The sequence below is a fragment of the Mustelus asterias genome, chromosome 4 (assembly GCF_964213995.1).
Source record: "Mustelus asterias chromosome 4, sMusAst1.hap1.1, whole genome shotgun sequence".
Lineage (NCBI taxonomy): Eukaryota > Metazoa > Chordata > Chondrichthyes > Carcharhiniformes > Triakidae > Mustelus > Mustelus asterias.
The window spans coordinates 40,221,614-40,243,801 of NC_135804.1; the positions used below are offsets into that span (position 1 = coordinate 40,221,614).

Below are 22,188 nucleotides of genomic sequence, written 5' to 3' on the forward strand. Positions count from 1 at the left end.
TCTCCTTCGATGTCAATACTGTGCGAACAGCAAGCAGGAGACAGCTCGAAAAGACTGTCAATAAGATCTGCTCGCTTTTTCTTTCATAGAAGTAGCAGCGAGGAATTATTTCCAGCGGAAAGGGGGCGTTTAGGCGAAAGTTATTTGTCCAATTCCCCCACGATCCCTTGCTAGCACACGGCAGCGAAAATACCTCAATCAATTGGGTCAATATTAAAACGCAGTTTGATTAAGTTGCCAAACATCCTACACAATCTACTAGTTACTGCAACTCTTGGGGTGGAATCTGTTAACCAAGAGGCTAACGTTTTTAAGTCTCAGAAATTCATACTATGGTAATCCATGAAATGCAAGTGCATGGAGGTTCAACTTCGGTATAAGATGTAGTCCAGCATGCAGACTGTGCTTTCAAATGGGGGTAGATGGGCAATGCATATCAGGATATATCACAAAGCTCTGTCCATCAAGTTCTCATCCAGTAGTTTAAACAGACAGCATTTGATTATAATTGCCAAGATGCTTATTAAAAGTGTACATCTGATTTCATGTGACGATCTGTACTTTAAAAAAATGTACTTCTGTTTATTGTTGAGCTTAATCATGAGTGCAAGAGGCACATTCTCAGTATTTACCCAGTGGTCTTGGCAAACATTAAACTATGCAATAATGAAATGTCCTAATCCATTTTTTTTAATCAACAGAATCATCTATTAAAATCACATTATTCTGCACTGCTTTTTGAACTCCTTTAATGTGTTAGAAACATCTTAAATCAGTAATTTGCAAAAAGCACTGATGAACAGATCTGCATTTTAAAAGCCTTTTAGAAATGGATACTTACCGAGTTTAGAAAATAGGTCAATGGACTTGCAATTAGTGGACAGGACCCCAAAAGAAAGTGATTTTAAGAGAGAAAGCAAAAATACACACGCATCAAGGGTGGCTGTTGCAAAACTCATGTATTTGATTAAATGAGTAAGAATTACAGTACCTCAGCTGTTAGTAGGTATTAAATTTTAGTGAAACTGGATTGTTTCTTCCAGCTTTCCAAGAAAGTGCATATATCAGTCACAAGGGTTTTCATACCTAATACAAAATTATTACACAATAAAACACTATCTCTCGTCGGTCGGTGAAGATGAAGCTTTGTCTTAAGCAACTTACCGGTACAGTATATACATTAATGATTTTCCCTAGACATATGTCATTATGATATATATATACACACACAAGACATAATCTACAATAGCTTCATATTACTCCCTTCAAAATTGTTCAAAAGATGCATTTACGTAGCAGCAATGTGAAAGTCCAGCACATTTTTCTTCTATACTAAATATACCTATGGGGCAGAAATCTTTATTGTATTTAAAGGTACAATAACAGGAGTTTCCTTCTATGACCATCGTGCTTATTACTTCACTGAAACTCATCAACATTTAAGATGACGTAAGTGAAAAGCACAGTACAAAGAACCATTTAGAACAGAAATGGTTTAACCTACAAAAAAACTTGCAATTTCACTTGGTGTTAAAAACAGTAAAGGGTAAACTGCTTACAGAGCAACAGCATCGACATTCAGTTTGAAGTCTGCAATTTTACAGTTATTTTGTTAATGGAAGATATGACTGAACAATTAACTGATTGTGAATACTGTAGCAGACTACCAAAACTTTACATTATATATACAGATCTTGTTTAGTGAGGAATGGACTTTTGAGGCATTGCACCAATGCCAGTCATGTTAAAACTAGATTACTCACAAATCATAAAATAAGTTAATGCAAGGGCAAAAATCACCTAACAGAATAGATCTGCAAATGCTAGGAAACTTACATGTTTAAAGCACTCTAGTCCATTAGTATATAGGCCAAGATGCTGAAGACCAGTAGTTTACACTTGCAACTTGTTTGCAAAGCAAAGTTATCACTAATAAATAAGTTTTTCATACAACACTAAAAGTTAGGCATTGTACAAAAGGTGTTCTCACAACACTTTGGTCCATTGGCCTGAAAGACGCCCCAGATTACTTCCATTGTTGGAATGTTGACTGTCACTTCAGTTTGATACAATTTCTTTGTTGTCTTCCACCAAGCGGGTGAATTTATGGTTCGTTCCATTTTCAGTGGTTGACATTTTCTCCAGACCAGCTAGAGGTGCACTGGGTTCAGTATTGTGAAGCTTCTCCATGCTTCCCGTTAACCCACTGATGGGCGAGCTGCCACCATTGCCCAGACTAGCGGGATTCGGAGGAAGTCCACCGTTCTGAATCACTGAAATCTCATTGGTCTTCATCGCTAAGCCATTCGTTAGTGCCGCTGCGTACTGGTTCCAAAATGAAGAAGGGTCTCCGTCACGAGCCCGAACAGCCAAATCCTTCTGAAGCATTTCCGTGAATTTAATGGGATTTCCACTTAGGAATGCCATGGGACCATCCACTGAAAGACGCCGCCCTCGCCTTGCAGGGGCACTGTTCCACATGTGTGTCCCCATATGAACCTGTAATGTCAAAAATCAGATGGAACAAAGTTAGGTCAGGCAACCACACAAGAATTGGGTATCAACAAAGACACTGCCATACCTAATCTACGGACAAGAAAAATGCATGCATTTTGGGGCCATGTTCGGCATTTAGCTAAGACTGCTGCATCCAATTTCGTTGTGATAACTCACATTATATCTGACATCACTAACGCTGCGAGTAAACGTCCTTATCAGACAAGGATAAAATATCTTTAACTTGACAGTCTGATTGCTCATCAGAGACAAGCCACTGAAGGTTATTATTCCTCTCATATTACATGGGCGATCCCAAGAGAAATAGTTTGTCAGAAGAAATCGGCACATATTTGTAGTGCTCAATGGCTCCTTAAATTAAATACCGAACAAAAGGACATTTAATTTTTTAGAGTCTTTTTTCCACACCTTTGTTAATCCATTTCCTACAAGTGATCAGTTAAACGTCAGGATGTAAAATACATTGAATTTTATTAACTGTTTGCAAGAATTGATTGTTTCACAAATCACATGCACACAATTTAAGCATACTGCAATATTTTCCATTAATATAAATTGTACTTTGATTTTTCTGGCATAATGTCAATTTTCCATATTTTTGACTCTCTTAACACCATGCATTGATTACACTTATATAATTTATTATCCCATTTCTCCACTCTCCTCCAGCATCCTACCCACCCGACCTTTCACAAGAGACACGGGACTATCTCTGGGCATCTATGCTATCCTCCTTATTGTATAGAATTCTGAAATATGCAGATATCTCTGTACACATCGGCAGGCTTCTTCGCCAACCCATGCATACGTTCACTGTGACTGATAAAACCGACCCAAGCAAGAGGCCAGAGTGCTACTCCCAACCAAGCTGGCATCAATCTCAGGATCCACATCCAAACCTGAGTTCTACATTAGGAGATGTCAATGATCCACCTTGTGCTTTAAAATTTGCCAGATAAACAACTGGCAAACAATTTGTCTGTAACTTCATTCTAGCAGTTGATAAATAAAAGTAGAATCAGTGGCTGAGGTATTATGGTGTGCAGGACTCATTTGATGATTTGGGCTTATTTGGTGCTAGTGGACAAAGAATCATAGAATTCCTCCAGTACAGAAGGAGGCCCTTTGGCCTATCGAGCCTGCACCGACAACAATCCCACCCAGGCCTTATCCCAGTAACCCCACATATTTACCATGCTAGTCCCTCTGACCATAAGGGAAATTTACCATGGCCAATCCATCTAACCTGCATATATTTGAAGTAACCACAACAAATTCTGCCTTACAGGCATTTTAAAGTGAAGTGTCAAGCCCTTATTATCGTTGATATCCATACCCCTCCTTGATGCGTCGTCTAATTGGTATAAAACATAAATATACTTTTTCAACATTACTGACCCTAATATAGATTGAAAAGAAAGGTATTGTTCTGAAATAAATGTGGGATTGCATGCTTTCCATTTCGTCGGCTCCAAAGTCAATTAAGAGGATTCACATTCATAGCTACTGCTGTAGTTGCATTGCATATAGGATTAGAATGGCATTTTGTTTAACAAAGCAAACTACTTGTAATTTGCATCAGGTAAAACAGTGTACACATCCTGTTTCTTCTCACCTTCCTCCTTATGTCTTTAAAGCCGACAGTATGACTAGATGCTGCTCTGTTTCCATTTCAGTTTAATATCTAAATCACATGCACAAATTCAACATATTTAACATAATGTCGGAAAATACCTTCAAGTTGCCTTTGGTGGTAAAAGCTCTTCCACATATAGTACAGGCAAATGGTTTTTCACCAGTATGTGTTCTCTCATGTATCTGCAGAGCGCTGGATGAGGAGAATGTTTTCCCACATGCTGTGCAGTAATGCTGTTTCGGTGTTCTTCTTTGCGGTGCTGGCAGGACAGGCGAGATAGCAGATGCAGACAGAGGCCCTGATGAAATAAGGCTAGCAGGTGGATCTTTACAGTCCTGGGAACACCCATGCATGAAACCATTGACCTCAGTTTTGATTAGGGATGTCAAACTGTTAGCAGCCACATTTGAAGAGCTCTGATTAGGACCTATATTAGAGTTGTTGGGTTCAAACAGCTGAGATGGAAGGTCCCGCATCTGATGTGTCAACATGTGCTGCTTCAAATTACCCTTAGTGGAAAAGCCACGATTGCATACTGTGCAAATATATGGACGCTCTTTGGTATGGCTTCTGTAATGAATGTCCAAGGCACTCTGACAAGCAAATGCTTTGCCACAGATATCACAAGATGTATTCCTTAACTTACCCCGATCTCGACTGGGAAACAGCATGCTTAAAGCATCATCTTTAATTATTCGTTCTGCATTACTGGAAGTCAGATCTAAGGCACCACCATTGGTGGTTGCTGGAGATACTGAATTAGATAAATCTGATAGTAAAGTTCTGTGCTGTCTCTCTTCACAGCCCGGTGACTTTGACCTACGACTATCTGTGTTGCTGTTGGCAGGGGATGGAGCCTGCATGGAAGAGGTAGATTCTGAAATGGCAGGACTTCCAGCACTCTGGCTCTCCATATCCCCTATCATTGAAAAAGAGTCACTAGTCATTTGGTCTCCATCTGCTGATCCGTTCTCACCTGACCTGAGGCTTGCTTGGAGCTGCTCAACAAGACCAGCGTTAATCATTTTCATTTGATTCTCAAGAGCTACAATACTGGACATTTCTGACGGCAATGGAGATGGAGATAAACTGCCTTGAGACACCTCTGCAGATTTGGGTGTGTCTGGTACACTACTATCAGGACAATCTTCCATATTCTCATCTGAGTAGTCATCTATATCATCAAAATTTTTGTCTTCAAAAGAAGCCGTGTCAGATTCCATAGATTCAGGGTAGTTGTCAGCAACGGGAGTATTTGGAATCTGGCCTCCCATATGCATTCGGATGTGCTGTTGCAATACAACAGCATTTGTGAATTTCTTCTGGCATATCGGACAAGAATGCTGAACTCTCAGTGGTGGCATGGCACGATGAACACCATAATGGGTTTTCAGATTTCCCTTAGTGGTGAATGCACGACCACAGACTTTGCATTTGAAGGGCCTCTCACCGGTATGTGTACGATAATGCATCTTCAGCGCACTATGGCAACTAAGAACTCGATGGCAAATGACACATTGGTTGGGGTCCGTCATCTTCCTGTCAATATTTTCTACTAGCTGCTGCAACTTTGAAGTTTCTGACGCCTGCAAAGAATCTAAGAGACCTCCAAATGGAAACTTTGACTTAAACTGTTCTGACATAAGTGGTATAAGTGGGCTTGTAAAAGCAGAAGTAGTACTTAGACCTGAATCAGATGCACTTGAACTGACAGGGACAGCCAAGCTGGTGACAGAATTAATAGATTGTGTGTTTTCATCTAGTTTACCATTTGAGGTAGGTGAAGCACTTTCTTCCACTTCGTCCAAATCATTCGCATTTTTCACGGCGGGTTCTGTCGCTCCTAAGTCACTCTGGACCGAGCCAGGAGGGCTACAAGAAGACTGATTAACTGAGATAGACTGACACTCCTCTGATTTGATAATAGCCGACAAACCTGATATGGTTGATGGGAGTGGCAGGCCCACAGATGTGGTCAGTGTAGGTAATACAGGCTTACTATCTAGCCAACTTGTTATAGGTTTTTCAGGTGGTATAGACATTCCATATGGAATACCTGTATTTGTTGGAACATTGTCTAAATGTTCTGGAACTGGATAGGGGTTCATATGAATATGGGGATATTTTTCTCTGTGCCTCTGAAAGTGAACCTTCAAATTTCCTTTTGTGGAGAATCTGTTACCACAAATGTTGCATTTATAAGGTCTCTCGCCAGTATGGGAGCGCAAATGAATCTGCAAGGCACTGTCACTTCCAAACACTTTAGCACAAAACCTGCACTTATGTTTAAAGAAAGCCTCATCAGAGCTGCTTTTAGTCTCAAATACGACCACATTTGGTGGCTTGCCTTTCCTTTGATTTGCCAGAGCTGTCATTGAGCCAAGGTTTCCTGAAGTTGTTTCAATGCTTGAGAGAGGAGTGGAAAACACAGAAGTGGATGTGGAGGTTTGAGGTAGCAGCGAGTTGGACAAACTGGATGCAGGACTTAGTAAACTGCTAATTCCAAGAGCTGGTGTGGACACTGTAGATACCGAAGGACTGATTAACTGAGAATCACTAATGGTACTTGTAGATATGCTTTCAGAGGGCTGTATGGTACTAGGCAATGAGGATGCGTTTACTTTTGGAGAACTACTGCCAGGCTGAGCTATGGTGCTTCCAAGGCTGCTCTGAGGTAGATGAAGTTGCTTTCCACCATTGATGCTGGCAGATTGGCTGGCAAGGCTCTGTGCTAGCCCAGCTGCAGCAGCAAGCTGCTGAGATAGATGTGAACTAAGTGTAGTTAATGGATTAACAGCAGTTCCTAAAGTACCTTGGGAAGAGTTAACTGATGGTGGAATTTCTGCATTTTGGGAAGCCAGTAGGATTATCTGGTGACGGATTTGTTCAATAAGCTGTAACTGATGGATCTGTTGTTGTTGCAAAGCCAGTAGTTGTTCCATAAGTGCTGGAACAGCAACCTTGCTGTTTGATGCACTATTCGATCTTGTTTCCTGGGAGAACTGGGCTACAGCCACTTTAGTACTTTGAAGATTTTCAATGATCACATTACTGTTTAACATTGAGAAATTTCCCAGAGCTGTTAGATCACCTATATGAGGTAGAGGTGTTGTGACAGCTGAGGTACCCATTGTGGGATAATTACTGCTTGTATTACTATTGTTATTACTGTTAGAACTGCTAACGATGCTGTTGCTAGTGATGCTGGAAGTGTCCACCTCCATGGATTCTTCCTGGTCAACTTTTTTATGCTCTACAAGATCATTACAGTCTGCTTGACTTGTGATATTAATTTTGTCATTTGCTTCTTCAACAGGATTATCGGGAGATCTTGGAGAGGAGGCTTCTGAAGGAGCTGCTGAATTTTCATTTACAATCAGAACCAATTGTTTCTTAGTGCAAGTTTTTTTGTGATGAAGGAAATCGGGCAGTTCAAAGAACTCAGCACAACATCGGCCACAGACGTGAGCGTCCCCATTCTTAAGGACTCGTTCTTCGTGCCCTTCTCGTGAAATTCCTAGAAAATAAAAGGAACAGGAGATTAGTCAACAAGCAGACACAAGATTCCTCACCAAGTATGGTACACAAACTGCATCAACGAAATATGGAGGTTGGGGGGGGGAGGGTAGAAAAAAAATCAATGCTTGGACATCATAGATCTTACTTAGAATGAAGATCTGTAAAGCTTGCAACTGGATTCCATCATTCACTAAATCTCAGTGAATCAAGTACCTGAAGACAGTCCGTCAAAATATAAATTTCTCCAAATTAAAGACATTGGAGCTTAATGAAATTCCATAGAAAGTATTGATTTCCAATATTTTATACACATCATCTCCTTGTCCACTGGGTGCAAATCAAACATTTGAGGACTTGTTAAGACTCTTCAGTATCTGTCAACTTTTTTTTTCACTTCGAGCAGAATAAGAGAGGTCTTTGATAGTTCACTCCCTGTCACTAAACCAATTTGTAATCATTCAGATCCCAATCACTATATGACAGGAGAAACAGTGACCATGTCACCTGGCTGCAGAAGAGATATTGGGATCTAATATCTAAATGTTTCATGGAATCCTCCATGACTCAAAGCACTGCCTTTTAAATATGTTATATATAAACCAAATAAAATATATATTTTGTAAAATAGTTTTGTTACATCAGTTGATGATTAAACACAAAATAATGCTCAAAATATGTTTTAAATGTTTTCAACGTATAAGCAAAATATGTCTGCACGTATCTCTTCAAAATAGTTTTTAATAATACTGTTCTAATGCTCTAAATATTGCAAGACTTTCTTTAAAGCATTTTTATCATCCTTCCAGGATGGTCCACTAACAACCAATTTTTCAGGATCTCTTACATTTCAAAATTGTTAAACTATTTTTGAACTTTCCTAAACATTCTTTTATATGGTGCCATACATTGAAGAATATCTGGAAGGCTAATAGGTCATATATTTCTATTGCTGTGTTTACATTGGTAGCTGAACAAGTTTGGTGGACACTCTGGGTATCCAATTGAAAAACTATAATATTTACATTGCAGTGGACCTCTGACCTTTTAAACCCAGCAACGCAGGTGCAGAGAAGGGACACCAGCATTGCAACTAATTCACCACATTGGTGCCCTTTATTGCTTGGAGACATGCAAAGAGATCAAAGACTCTTGCTATACACTCTCATCGAATATTTGTAAAACTGGTACAACGTTCACACAAGAAATGGTTCTCGTACTGGTATGTGGGGAGAGAATTTCACATTTACTTTTATTCAAAATCAAACCACATTGCAAAGTTAAGGTTCGTATTCTAAAATGGATGTAGTTGTATGAATTAAGATAGATTTAGGAATTCTTGTTGCCAGCCTCTTTAAGGGTAAGTCAAAGAGGCTAATGCGATGAAACCTATCTCTCTACAATTTAATAAGAAAGAACTTGCATTCATATAATTCCTCTTGTGAATGCAGAATGCCACAAAATGCTTTACAGCAAGAAAAGTACTTCTGAAGTGCAGTCACCATTGTAATGTTTCGATACTATAAACCGTCTTAAAAGATATTTTCAATAAGTATTCAAAGAATAAATGACCAACAATTCTGAGGAAACTCACTACATATTTTTAAAATGCAATGATGAAGCGCATTAGAGCATTCATTTTTGATGCCTTGTTGGATGCAGGAACAATTGCACAAATATTGCTGATATCAACTATATCGCTAAATACCAAACTGAGATCAAAAAAGAGTTACCACCGAATGACTAAGTTCAGAATAGTATTGAAACACTATCCACAAATTGCTGGCTTGCTTAACTACATGACTGGAAGACACTGAAGGGGAACAAAATAAGAGGGGACCGTGCCCTCCCATCCCCACCAAGTATTGTACTCACAAAGATCAGTGATGCAGAATGGTACAATTTAGAACTGATGTGAACACTGTGCTTTCAGATATAAGGTAAATTTCTTTCTTCACACTGAATAGTACCTCCGAATGTTGGGGAAATCAAAATTTATAAAGAGCTAAATTTATAATTTTGTTAGACGTAGCAAGCAAGGAAAACTTTCTTCATTGTGTCTTCACCTCCAAAACTCAGAAAGAACCCCAGTGTACCAAGGTGAGTTTTTGATTTCCCAACATCAATTATCTTAATCACTTCCTTCTTAATGACAATTTGTGGGCAAATGGTTCATGGCCATCACATTATGGCTACAAAAATTACTTTTGACACAAAACCTAGGTATCGAGCACAGAGGGGAATCTTCAATCTGGTCTGAAATACAATATAGATGCTGGAAATGACAAGATAGCAATTATGTTTTCATTGAGTCGATTATCCCTCTACTCAATCTACCTCCATGAGAGCTGTGTACCAAAGCACTGAAACACTTACTAAGTTAATTATGAAAAACATAGATGCATACAAAGGCACACACACATACATACCCTAAACAAGACCAACACAAGTAAATGCAGCAAAATTTTACTGTATATTTTCAATTACATGCAGTTGAAAAACATTTAAGCATTTGCTTAATTAAGTATCAGTACAATTATGTATAAGCTTTACTTGTAAAAATTATGGAGCATAAAATGTAGGAAAATATTCCACATAATATAGGCTAAACACAAATGGTGATTATATATAAATTAGCGATAGCCAGAAATGAATATCCTTAAAGATGACTGCAGCAGCAAAGACAATAGAAAAGGTTGCTCTATGCAGTGACTGACCTAATCTTGAGTATTAAATTGCTTAAACTGGTTCAAAGAGGCTTTGGAGGTTAATGGGTTATACAGTACTTCCCAGTGTCAGAGTCTAGAATGATCTCTGACAAAAACATGTAGGCTGCACAGTTGGAACTATTTGTGTTCATTTGAAACATTTAGTTGCAAAATCTGATTTATAGATAAGCAAATTGTCCCTATTCAAACCTTTCACTGAAAGATCTTTTTACTTCCTTTTTCATTCGCACTGTTACTTGCATTTCTCATCACACTGAGGATTAATTTGCAAATCAAACAAAAAATTTCAGCCCTCTAACCCACTTCATCCTTTTCAAGGACAGGATGGCTCCCTATTGTTTGCTCAGCATGAGGACAGCAACTTCTGTCTCACAATGGTGTGTGGTCATCAGGGAAGGCCCAGAAAGCTGATCTTGTTTAATTCAGGGATTATCTCTCTGCATGTTTCCCTTTACTACAGAATTAGATAATAGAAAGTTGCCATGACATCAGAATCCAAGTCCATAGCAAAGCACAGGGACAATTAATTCCAGATATTGGGGAGATCATCTGAAATAATGTGGTTCAATTGCCACACTGCTCAAGTGTCCCTGGGCTACATTCGGAACAATGGTCGTTAATGTCATCTCCTGCAGTACATTCAGTTTAATACCTACAAAGTTGTAATTCTGTGACCTGCTGAGCTCTACTTCTAAATGCAGTTTTAGAAGTTATTTACATATTGCTGCACACAGTCAAATCCAAAATGACCATAATTCTGTGCATTCCATGCACATTTAGCTTACCAGAGATTACAGGAAACACACAGGAATTATTCCTTTATGGTGTTCTGCAACCAAATTATTAAAATGTTAAGTTAATTATTATTCATGTCAACTTTAAAAAAAGGAGATTGGAAGCCGAGGACTATGGGAAAGAAATCAAAATGCGACAGTTCCAAGGAACACGAAAGTAGCAAGTGAATGATTTATCTGGCATGTGGCTCATTTCTGAAGTTTTTAAAAACACAGAGCCATCTGCGCTTAAGGAAATGACATTTGAGATATGATGGATTTTTCTAAATTACTTGGTTCATCTGTTGAATAAATTAAACACGGATGTTCATGCTATAGTTTGCTTACCCAATAAATACTTGTGAAGTAATAACAAATTTCTGCAACATTCATTTCTAGCACACATATAATATTTTATATATAGTCGTACGCACCCTAACTTTTATTTTTCAAAGAAAATTAAGGCAAAATATGAGAATTTAACAATAATTCTAATTAACTCTCAATACCTGACACATTAAAAAGTTATGTCCCTTTGCCGACATGTTAATAAAGCTCCCCATGTAGAGAAAAATATTTTTCAGTGTGATCGCATTTATCAAAACACAAAGGCACTCTAGAACCTCGTTTTGCTTGGTCAGCTGTACTTAAACAAATAATTACCAATACAAACTAAATAACTACTGTGGGAAATCACAAGACCCACTTCATCAGTTTTGTAACTCAGCATACACAAAAGTCTGAAGCACAGATCCACAAGCTTAGTGTGGTCTGAATGTATTAGTTAGTAATACTATTCAATACTGGAGTGTTAATTCTAGTGGAAACCTATCTGATTGATTTTTATTTTATATCATGCAAAAATACAACACGAACCAATGAATCATACCCGCTTTTAAAGTCACAATGTTAATGCACAATGTACTGTCCTATTCAACAAGATAAAGCCTCTCATTATTGTCCTTCTGCTCTTCGAATTGTTATGCAGTAAAGCAAGATGGGAACACATTTTGAATTACATTTTAAAAAAATGATATATGGCCTCAAACATTTTAGTATTTCCTCTAAATAAAGCATTGAGAAAACTGAGGTATATTTTAAACAGTTTTCTATTTATCAATATTCAACACTAAATAAGTCCACATATTTGTCCTTTATGAACTTTCTTGTTTTGGCAAAGGTTTAAAATATTTACTACTGTTGGATGTTTGAAGTGTTTGATATTTAATGCAAGTCAATAATAATGACCTCTAAAGAGGTGAAAACTTCACACAAATCAGCATTGAAAATACAGCATTGTGTGCTTCATATTGGACATGGAGTAAATCTATTTTTCATGTGACTATTTAATAAACATATGTAGTGCGTTTATATGACTATCTGAATTATAACATTTGGTAAATTATTAAACACAAGTTGATGAAATTGAAAGCATATATTAGGCGTCAAGAAGCAGCCTAATGAAAAGCAAACACTGAATTTAAAAAGTTACTTTCTGTTATCGTTTTTAACAAATTAGTCACTTCTTTATATGAAATCTGCAAAGATTCCACCAAATTGACACTATTCAATAATCTTTTAACTATACTTCCAAAATCTGCCAAAACACTCGATTTTTGAGCAAAACCTCAGTTATGAAATAAATTCCAGCATTCAGCTGAAAATCTGGGTGCATCAGAATGAACACTAGATGGGGTACCAGTTGCAACAGCTAAGTGAAAAAAAAACTTCAGTACTACTGTCCTACTCACACGTAAAGTATTTTTGCTTTAGGCTACATACAAGCTTTGGCTGCATAAACATTGGCAATGTGACAAGAAACTAAATCCCTGTTGTAGGTAAGGTAAAACTGTGCCGTGGGAACTACCCATCAATTACCTCATCAGGGGTCTGGCATTTAAGGGGAAAGGGGAAAAGGGTTAGTGGTTCCTGTAGTACTGATAAGGTTAAAGCTGAAATAAAGTACTGATATCCTGCTAGGCAGGCTGTGGGACTGACTTCTGAGGTCAATTCAAAGGTACTGAAGTACATCTTGTGTTATGAACTCTTGTCACTTTTGGATAGAAGGAGGCGGCAAAGGTTAAAACAGCAGAACAGTAAAGTACTTCGTAGCTCCCAACATTAAGAATCACATAAGAACCGCTATTTACTACATGACCAGAATAAGTCAAAAGTCCTTTACGGCAAATGGATAGTCAAATCATTTATCCAGCTCTCACTGTTTCTCACTAAGCTGTTTATCCAAGAATGCACAGAATATCCTTTAGGCTCACCACTGGGCAGCAACAAACAAAACATTTGAACCCGAAATAGAGCCAAGAACTCACACTGGCAACTACAATTTTTTTTAGAAAATAACTGTACACCAACCAACCCCATTGTAAATGTTATTTTTCTCAGATTTTGTGTCTTTATCACGTCACTAAGAACAATGTATACTTACTGCAAACTGACCGAGTTGCCACAGGACTAGTGCAAAAAGCCCACATTTATATGCATATATCAAAGAAGCCTATTGCATTAACAAACAAGACAAGGTCAGTCCACACAGGAAATAAATCTAAAAAAACCCTTGGCAAAAAGCATTTTGCATCCTTAAGGTGTTTGTACAGTTCATATAAGGCGAGCTACACGTGCAGACAATATCATTTTGGTTCAATCCAAACCTCATCGATAAAGTTCCAAAAGAGAATTAAAAATGTTCATCCATTCAGACAACTTGCTGAAACAAAAAGAATAAAGCTGCTCTTTTTTAAAGATAAGACTTATTTCTTCAAATCACGCTGGATCCAACTTATTATTGCTTGTGTAACCCTTGGGAGTGAAATTCTAGTAAGCTTGCCTTCTGTTCTACAACTCTACTATGAAGCAAGATTATGGCCACTTTTAAGTCCCAGATTCAGCAACAAAGCTCAATAAAAGATTCCAGTGTGCGACTCATTCCGATTTAATGGCTAAGGTACCATAAATGAAACAATTAAAGCAACTTCTTTCTCCCCCCGTTAAGACATCTTGTTTCCAATTTTCAATCAGGACTTGCTCGAACCATTTTCCCTTCAATAATCTTCAAAAGAAAATCACCAAGAATCCAAGTCGCTGGTCACGGGCCGTGCTCCTTATTTGCAAATATTTGACAAAAAGAATCCTAAAACTAAATTATCCAGAAAACCTCTTCATTTTTGACATCAGTAAATTACAGCACTTACCACTTCAAAAGAATCTGAAATGCACATCAAGTTCCAACACACACCAGGGCAAGATCTCAAAATATATTTTATTTACACCTGTAAAACTACGTTGGAGCCAGTCTGTCCTTACACAAGCTGTATTCCACAAGTCTAAAAACTGTAGCTGACTTGATACAAAGTACATGGAATCTTCACTTGTTCCTCAATTAATGACAAACTACAATGTACTACGAATTTGAAAGACTTCGGGAGGGGAGGGGAAGTATCCACAGTCTGTCATACTAACTGGCTTTAAACAATGATAATTCTGTGGAAAAGTGAAGATACATACCTATGTTCAAGCAGTTTTGTTGTGATAGCAGTGTTTAATGAATAACCCTGGTTGAGTGGTGTTGGGCTGGTTTAATAGTAAATCTCTAGCTGATCCAGGTGACTGAGCGCGCTGTGTGCTCTATTCACAGATCAGGATGACTCACACACATCCGAACTGGCACGTCAGCTCCTGAAAATTCCCTAATAGTGCAATTTGTTGCTTTTTTTTTGGTAACAGAGTGAGCGATCGTGGAGTTTGCATAGCGGACGTGAGTTATCGTCCAAAAAAATCGTCCTAAAGTATCTGGAAACAAAGTCAAAGGTGCTTCCTAACCCCCGGGGCTACGAAAAACAACCAAGCTCCTCCGAAACGTCGGGAATGGCAATAGCGAACAAAATCATTTTCTACTTATCTGATTTTTACAGCCCGGCCTTTTCTTTCTAGTGAAAAACCAGATAATAAATATTTAGCAACTCAACTGTGTACAAAAAAATATACAGTAAGTTATTTCCAAAACAAATCGACTTAAAGCTTTACGTTTCTCTGCAAAGTGGCTTTTGCATTGCTCTGCAAAGCCAGTTTTTTAAAAAAAATGGATAAGGAAATGAGGCTTTGGAAAGTTACTGCGTCAAATCATTCTTTTTTTGTTCCAAGATCGTCCGAACCTCACTCAGGAAAAGGATTCGTATTCAAGAGGGATTCTCCACTTCAGAAAACACAACGTGAGGCTTCCAAAGCCCAATGTTGACAGACCAGGCGTTAACGTGTACAACTTTCTCGCACAGACTACGTCGTTTTCTGTGAAAAATGCAGTAAAACGACTCGCTGCTCTGTTAAACAGCAAATAAACAACGGGGTCACGTCCGCGGAAATCTTTCAAAATGTTAATTGCCTGAAGCTTACAGCAAACCCTCTCCTTTAATTTTTTGTTCTCGCTCCCTTTTCTATCCACTTTCCGCTGGGGCTTTCCTGCACACTTTTTTGAAAATCGCAGATTCGCCTTGTGGCTCTCTCTCTCTCTGTCTGTGCCACCGAGCGAACTTTTTTTTCGCCCCCCTTTCCTCTTTATTTTATCCCCCCCTCCCTTCAAACAAGGTGTTCGGCTCCCAGTGACTGAAGTCACACTGGGACACACACACACACACACAAACAGCGCTGCCATCATTACAGTCAAGTTATTTTTAAACCTAGCCTACGGTTGCGGGCTCCTTTCCATCAAAACATTCAGCGTTATTTCAGCTGAATACTGCCTTTTAAATCCGCCAGCCAGCCAGCCTAGAGGGAGACTTTGGAAGACGTGATACTTCGATTCCACATGTGCTGCGGTGGACAACTTCATTCCACGCTCAGGCGAAGGTACGAAATCAAACTTTCTGATATATTTGTGTGTGTGGGGGGGTGGGGGTTGAAAGAGAAAATAAAATTGTAACGGGAGTCACCCCTAAAGTGTTTTGTTCTGCATGTCTACTCATCTTTTTTTGTCTTGTTGTTGTTTGCTGGTGGGGATAGCACATCGGGGGGACCTCCTTGTACAATTTAGCAGCGAGAGCCTCCCACCCACCAAAAAAAAACAAGAGGTTAATTGCTAAATCGTGTTAATTTCAGCCTTGCTAACTCCAGAAATCTGCCCCCCGCCAAACTTTGGGTCATTTCACTCCCACTCAAGACTCACCATTCTCTGCGGATAATGCTATATCCTGGTCCGACTTGATGTGTTGCGGCTTCGCCTGCTTCCGACGCGACATGGTGGTTGATACATCAGCAAGCGAATAAAAAATTACAAATTCTGGAGTTGCAAAATTACGGAAATTGACCCTGCCGCCTCCAGTGCGCATGTGTGTGGGGGTATAATTATGATTATCAATAATGCATTGCGATTAATCATCCGCTTCTTGAAAGGCGATTGGCACGTTTCCAGGCGCGGCTTAAAGACTATTCAAATTACTGCACTAAATCAATTAGCTTGTGATTTGCTGGCGCGCTCTGGCTCCGGCTCCTGTTCTCCGGGCTCTCGCCCAATGACTGGCTCACAGTGAGTGTGTGAGCTCCACGGCCCCGGCAACTGGATACATACAACTCCTTAGCAACCCCACCCCAGCCTTTCCACGCTGCCGGTTGCTAGGGCTACTTTTAAAAACCACCCCTCTCAATTTCTTTATTTACCATCAGCGCCCATCTCCCAATTCACTTCCCTCCCTGCCCGCTTTAGAGGATACAAAGTATGTGTGTGTGTGGGAAAACCACCAGCACTCCTCTCTCAATTCTTTATTTACTATCAGCACCCATCTCCCAATTCACTTCCCTCCCTGCCCGCTTTATAGATACAAAGTATGTGTGTGTGTGTGGAAAAACCACCAGCATCCCTCTCTCAATTCTTTATTTACTATCAACATCCATCTTCCAATTCACTTCCCTCCCTGCCCGCTTTATAGATACAAAATGTGTATGTGTGTGTGTGGGAAAATCACCAGCATTCCTCCCTCAGTTCCTTATTTAGCATTAGCACTTTGCACCCATCTCTCCATTCGCTCCCCATCCTGCCCGCTTGCAGGGTACAAAGTATGTTGGTGCGTGTGTTTGGATGATTTTATTTTCCCCTCTCTTATCTATTTTTTTCTGGTATGATTTGATTGATTTATTGTCCACGTGTATTAGTGTACAGTGAAAAGTACTGTTTCTTGCGCTATACAGACAAAGCATACCGTATATAGAGAAGGAAAGCCGAGAGTGCAGAATGTAGTGTTACGGTCAAAGCTGGGGTGTAAAGATCAACTTAATATAAGGTGGGTCCATTCAAAAGTCTTGACGGCATCAGGGAAGAAGCTGCACTTAAGTCAGTTGGTACGTGACCTCAGACTTTTGTATCAATTTTGACAAGTATCAGCTTTTGGGCGGTATGTTACTTCTTCCTCACCCCCCCCCCCCCCCCCTCCACACCTATATTTTCAGTGTGACTCGACTTGAGTCGGTGCAGCCAAAAGGCGAGACATGTGCGTGTCTGCGGAAGGATGTAGCATTTTGTTTTTGTTATTTCACAATGTGCCGTGAATCCAGCCTTCCAGATTCAGAGACAGCCTGAACTGGCACTATCAACACTGGGGAATCGGGCACGATTGGTTAGGTGCTAGGCTTTAAAGTTGCAATGAACTGTTTGGCATTTTCTTTATTTATCTTTTTGCTCAACTTTTGGCTTTTCAAAAAAAATACATAAAAATAAACACTTTCTCTTTTCTGGTAGGGTGCTAACTTCCACCCAAACTTTAGAAGTTAACAATTCTTGAGAATAGAGGTTCCGCCCGCACACACCGGGGCCACGATGTCCTTCGCTTTTGTACATTGGCTACTTGCAACCAGTGACGATCGCCAGCAGTGGCGCCGGTTATTGGCACTCCCAGCTGCCAGTCAGGGGTCGCTCAGCTAATCGTTGGTTACTTGAGCTTTCAGTCCTGCGGCCGCGATTACTATCAATTCTGTTATGTTTGCAGTGGAGACGGCGTCGCCATGGCTAAAACTTACTGGCTATAAGGGGAGTTCTGCTACTGACGATCACTTTTTTTTTAACGAAACGTGTCTTCTACCTGTAATTATAACGGGAGGGGGGCTGGGGAGGGGGGCGAGGTTGACCAACGTACTGGAATATCTAACAAACTGTGCGATCGCCTGAACGAATTGATACATTAACACAAGTGAAGATGTGTAAGGCTGCAACAAAGTAAATTATTGATTAGTGCGAGACACATCAATGGACCTTTTGGAATTTCTTACACAGTAATTTATACCCAATTAGTGCCTGGAATGCGTTGGCCGTGGAATATTCCAATGTCAAAAATCTATATTGTTCTAATAATGTTCACATATCACCCATTTTAAAATCGCAACCATAAGATCACATCTTCCCCCACCCCCCCGCCCATTAATTAGCTTTTCACCCGTTTGTTTAAGTTTTTGCACTTAAGTAATAAAAGACATCGAATCGACTTTGCAACAACGGCGTTCCCAACCTGGGATATTCTGCCTTCCCACTTTTAAGCGTTTAGTGATATGAGCAAAATCAGAGCGATATTGCGAGGTCATCGTTAACCGGGTAGAGTCAACAACATTCAATACTGAGTAAACTTTAGCAGCCCCTGTTCCTCCTGTTGGTGTACCGCCTCCAACTCGTAAGGGAGTTTAAAAAATAATAATGCAAATACAACGTGTGAGTTTTATCAACTAAACCAATTACTAAAATGCATGCAACCACTGAAAGCTTGCATTGATGACAAACAGGACGATTCCAAACGAAACTATTTTGCTAGTCTTATCGTTTCATTGATTACCGAAATAAATTGATGGCGGAAAATAGCTTGCTTGCTAATATAGAGCTTTGTGAGGGAAATGCCGATAAAAGCAGCACGGGAAAGGACAGGGCTGACGCTTTGCGGTTTTAAGGAAAAAAAGATCATTTTTGAATAATTAATTACGTTTCTTAACTTGTTTAAAATAACGTCATTTTTTAAACAAATCTTTCAACCGCGGTTATTTCTTCCTTAATAAGACGATTTTTCTGTAACGTGCTTGGAGTTCATTTTATTGGAAAGACAAACGAAGCTATCATGTGGAGATGATTTTGAAGAATGAAGATAATAATGTGGTTAGGTGATTCTTGAGTTGCTATTATTTTTCACGGAATATTTAACTAGGCACTTTGGTCAGTGACGGATACTCTTAAGAGTTCCTGCTTCCATTTTTAAACGCATCATCCTCCAAGCCATGCGATAAAATATTTGTTTAATATTTCTCTACACCTTTTAAAATTAGGTATGCTAATAAACTCTCATATCAATATGTATGTATTCTATGACAAAAAAAAATCTAGTACTGTAGTGTGACTTGTAATACACCCGTGATGAACTGCCGGTTCTGATATTTTACAGCTCCGAGTTAGCAAAATCAATTTCCAGTTAATTGATCTAAGTGTGTGGATGCGACTGTAAACAAGGGGTGATCTGCAGTCCACCCATGTGAAAGACAACCGAAATTAAATTCTTCTAAATTAGATTATTATACTTTGGCAATCCGAATACAAGTGAATTTCCCAACACTGTCACACGAACGGTACCCCTACCTATATTTAAAACTACCAAGTTATTGATTTATCTCGAGTAGGTCATTTATTCTGATTGACTTTTTATTTGTTGCAAATAAAGAAAGAAAACTGCATCTTTCGCCAGAGAGTTTCGCAGACTTTGGCGATCATAATGGCGAACAAATAGATTACCCTAGTAAACATCTGAGCAAACTGCATTTAAAACAACCGCAAAATCGTAGTTTGTTCGGTTCTTTTAGGTGACCAGCAAGTTTAGACAAAACTCGATTGGGTTAGAGAATTCTTTAGAAACATTCTAACCTGCAGTTTTGTCCTGTTTTAAAAAACACATATAAGTTATTTGGTGAAGGTTGATGTTTTTCTGCAGTGTTGTTTGTGATGGGGGGCGGGAAGCTGGGACTGTTTTAAGTCTGATCGATGGCCATCTCTGCGATTTCTGATGTTTAAAGAGGCAGGATGTCCAGTGTGGTCTGACGGGGGCACTGCAACGTGAAACATCAGCCACCCCAACACCCCCTCCCCCGCGCCCATACTGATTTATTTACTAATAATCGATACATGGAGGGGAACACAATTGAATCACCCTCGATTATTGCTGACATAGCATAATTGATCATAGTTCATGAACAGAGATTCTCACCACATAATTGAATCATCAGCAATATGGGTCAGCCAAGGGCGCCAACTTAATACAACAACAGCCAAAAAATGATGCTGGCTTTCTCAGAATGTCCAGAGGGTGTAAGTGGGGGACGAATCTAGTGAAAACTGCTAACCTTGTAACCAGATGAGGTGAAACATTTTAACTCGATTTGCTTCTTAACACATTTGATATCTTTTGTTTGACCTGTTTGTCAGCAAGCCACTACTGCTGTCCTTTTAACACTTATTGATAGACATACTTTAAGATGATTAACTGCAGATTTACCGTTGACAGCCCACCTGTAGAAGAGATAAACGCATTCACCTTTATGGAAGCCTTTCGTTATATTTTAGATGACAGCTTGTCAGCGTTCAAACATGCATATGTTAATTAAAAACGGACCACAAAACGCAGGCAAATCCACATTTGGTTTTTTTTTGTCGCCCGACATCCAAAGTGCAACCGTTTTGTGTGTCTTCTGAGCTTTTAATCTTTGGGCTATATAAAAGAAACATGTTTCATTTTTTTTCTGTGCATGTGGAGATGGCGGCGAATTCGTACACATGAAATAGTAATCAGGGGTCAAAGCATTTCAAACGTTTTATTTGTTGCAGTCTTGAGGACAAGATGTTTATCTACAGCCACCAGACATACATCCAGGACAGAGGACCTTAATTCTGTCTGCGACAGGCTGTTATTGTTATTGATAGTTAGCATCAACGTCCAGAGTGAGAAATGGAGCCGCTGCAGGGAACTTCATGCAAGACATGGTATTGATCTACTGGTTCTCTTACCTCCCTGAAGCTAGATGGAAAGAACAGGAGAAACTTGCCATCTCACACGTATTATTCCGTTTCTATACCAACTATATCAGTTTGGGAGCATATTGACAATGACAGAAGGCGATCCCTGGCTATTCAGCACCTTCATAAACCAGACTGAAGGGGAAGTTGTGGGGGGTGGGAGGGATCATATAGTGTGTAAAGACAAATGGTACACTACAGTGCAGCGGGATCGTCAACGAACACATTCTATTGTCAATGAAGACCCACGTAAGGGGAATAAAGAATTAATCAGACAACACATACCTAACTCAGCTGCTATCGATTGCTCAGCCGAATCTGCCTCTGAAGTGTAAGCATTGTTTGATTGGCTTACCTAAACTTAAATTCAGCCGCAAAAAAAAGTGAATTTCAGAGTTGTCTGTTGCACATGAGTCGAAACTCTTGACAACTTCCCCAACAATTTTCTGCATTTTTTTAAAGTCCCCTCCACTAGATGATCACAATTACTGCGGCTCACTTCTAAGGCCTATCAGCTTCGACTCAGCAATGGAGTCTGGATGTGCTTTTGAAACTTTTTTTTCCCGGCTAATATAAGAGTATCTCGTATAATGAAAGAAAATATTTGTTTTGTGGCCCATTCCTATTTCAGTCTGAGCGCATTCATAACGGTTGTCTGCCCCTGTCACCATAAATACTGGGTTCTGGTTAAGTGTTTTACCACATGGGGGACATTTAGAAAGTTGTTACTTCTTAGATTGTAATAATAAGATATGAAACAATAAAACAATTACATTTCAGCATATGCACCTTGACTATCCAAGCATAAGGAGGCGGATTAAACATTCATTATTCAAAATATATATATATATTTGGAAAGTATTACAATAAAACAGTGTCAACATTGTGATTATGGAACAACGTACACGTTAGGTTTATTTCCTAAACTCGTTTAATTTCAATGCAAACGCTCTCAGTGAAACGTGATGCTGAGTAAATTTC

The 22,188-nt window shown here is 39.3% G+C and overlaps 1 protein-coding gene across 1 annotated transcript; it reads right to left on the bottom strand.

The window, feature by feature from the left end:
• Window positions 1-946: 946 nt before the first annotated feature.
• Window positions 947-16,420, bottom strand: sall1a (spalt-like transcription factor 1a). Its single transcript, XM_078210877.1, has 3 exons — window positions 16,345-16,420; window positions 4,252-7,670; window positions 947-2,499 (listed from the first exon to the last, which is right to left on the bottom strand). The coding sequence occupies exons 1-3, from the start codon at window positions 16,415-16,417 to the stop codon at window positions 2,059-2,061; spliced, it is 3,933 nt and encodes a 1,310-aa protein (XP_078067003.1). The 5' UTR covers window positions 16,418-16,420; the 3' UTR covers window positions 947-2,058.
• Between the last annotated feature and the right edge of the window lie 5,768 nt (window positions 16,421-22,188).

Bases quoted from the DNA above. Each gene is read 5' to 3' on its own strand.
- sall1a (XM_078210877.1), bottom strand. From the start codon at position 16,417: ATGTCGCGTCGGAAGCAGGCGAAGCCGCAACACATCAAGTCGGACCAG. The intron at 7,671-16,344 runs GTGAGTCTTGAG...TTTATTTTCTAG, and splicing joins AGCATTATCCGCAGAGAATG to GAATTTCACGAGAAGGGCAC. The intron at 2,500-4,251 runs GTATTTTCCGAC...TTGACATTACAG, and splicing joins CCACCAAAGGCAACTTGAAG to GTTCATATGGGGACACACAT.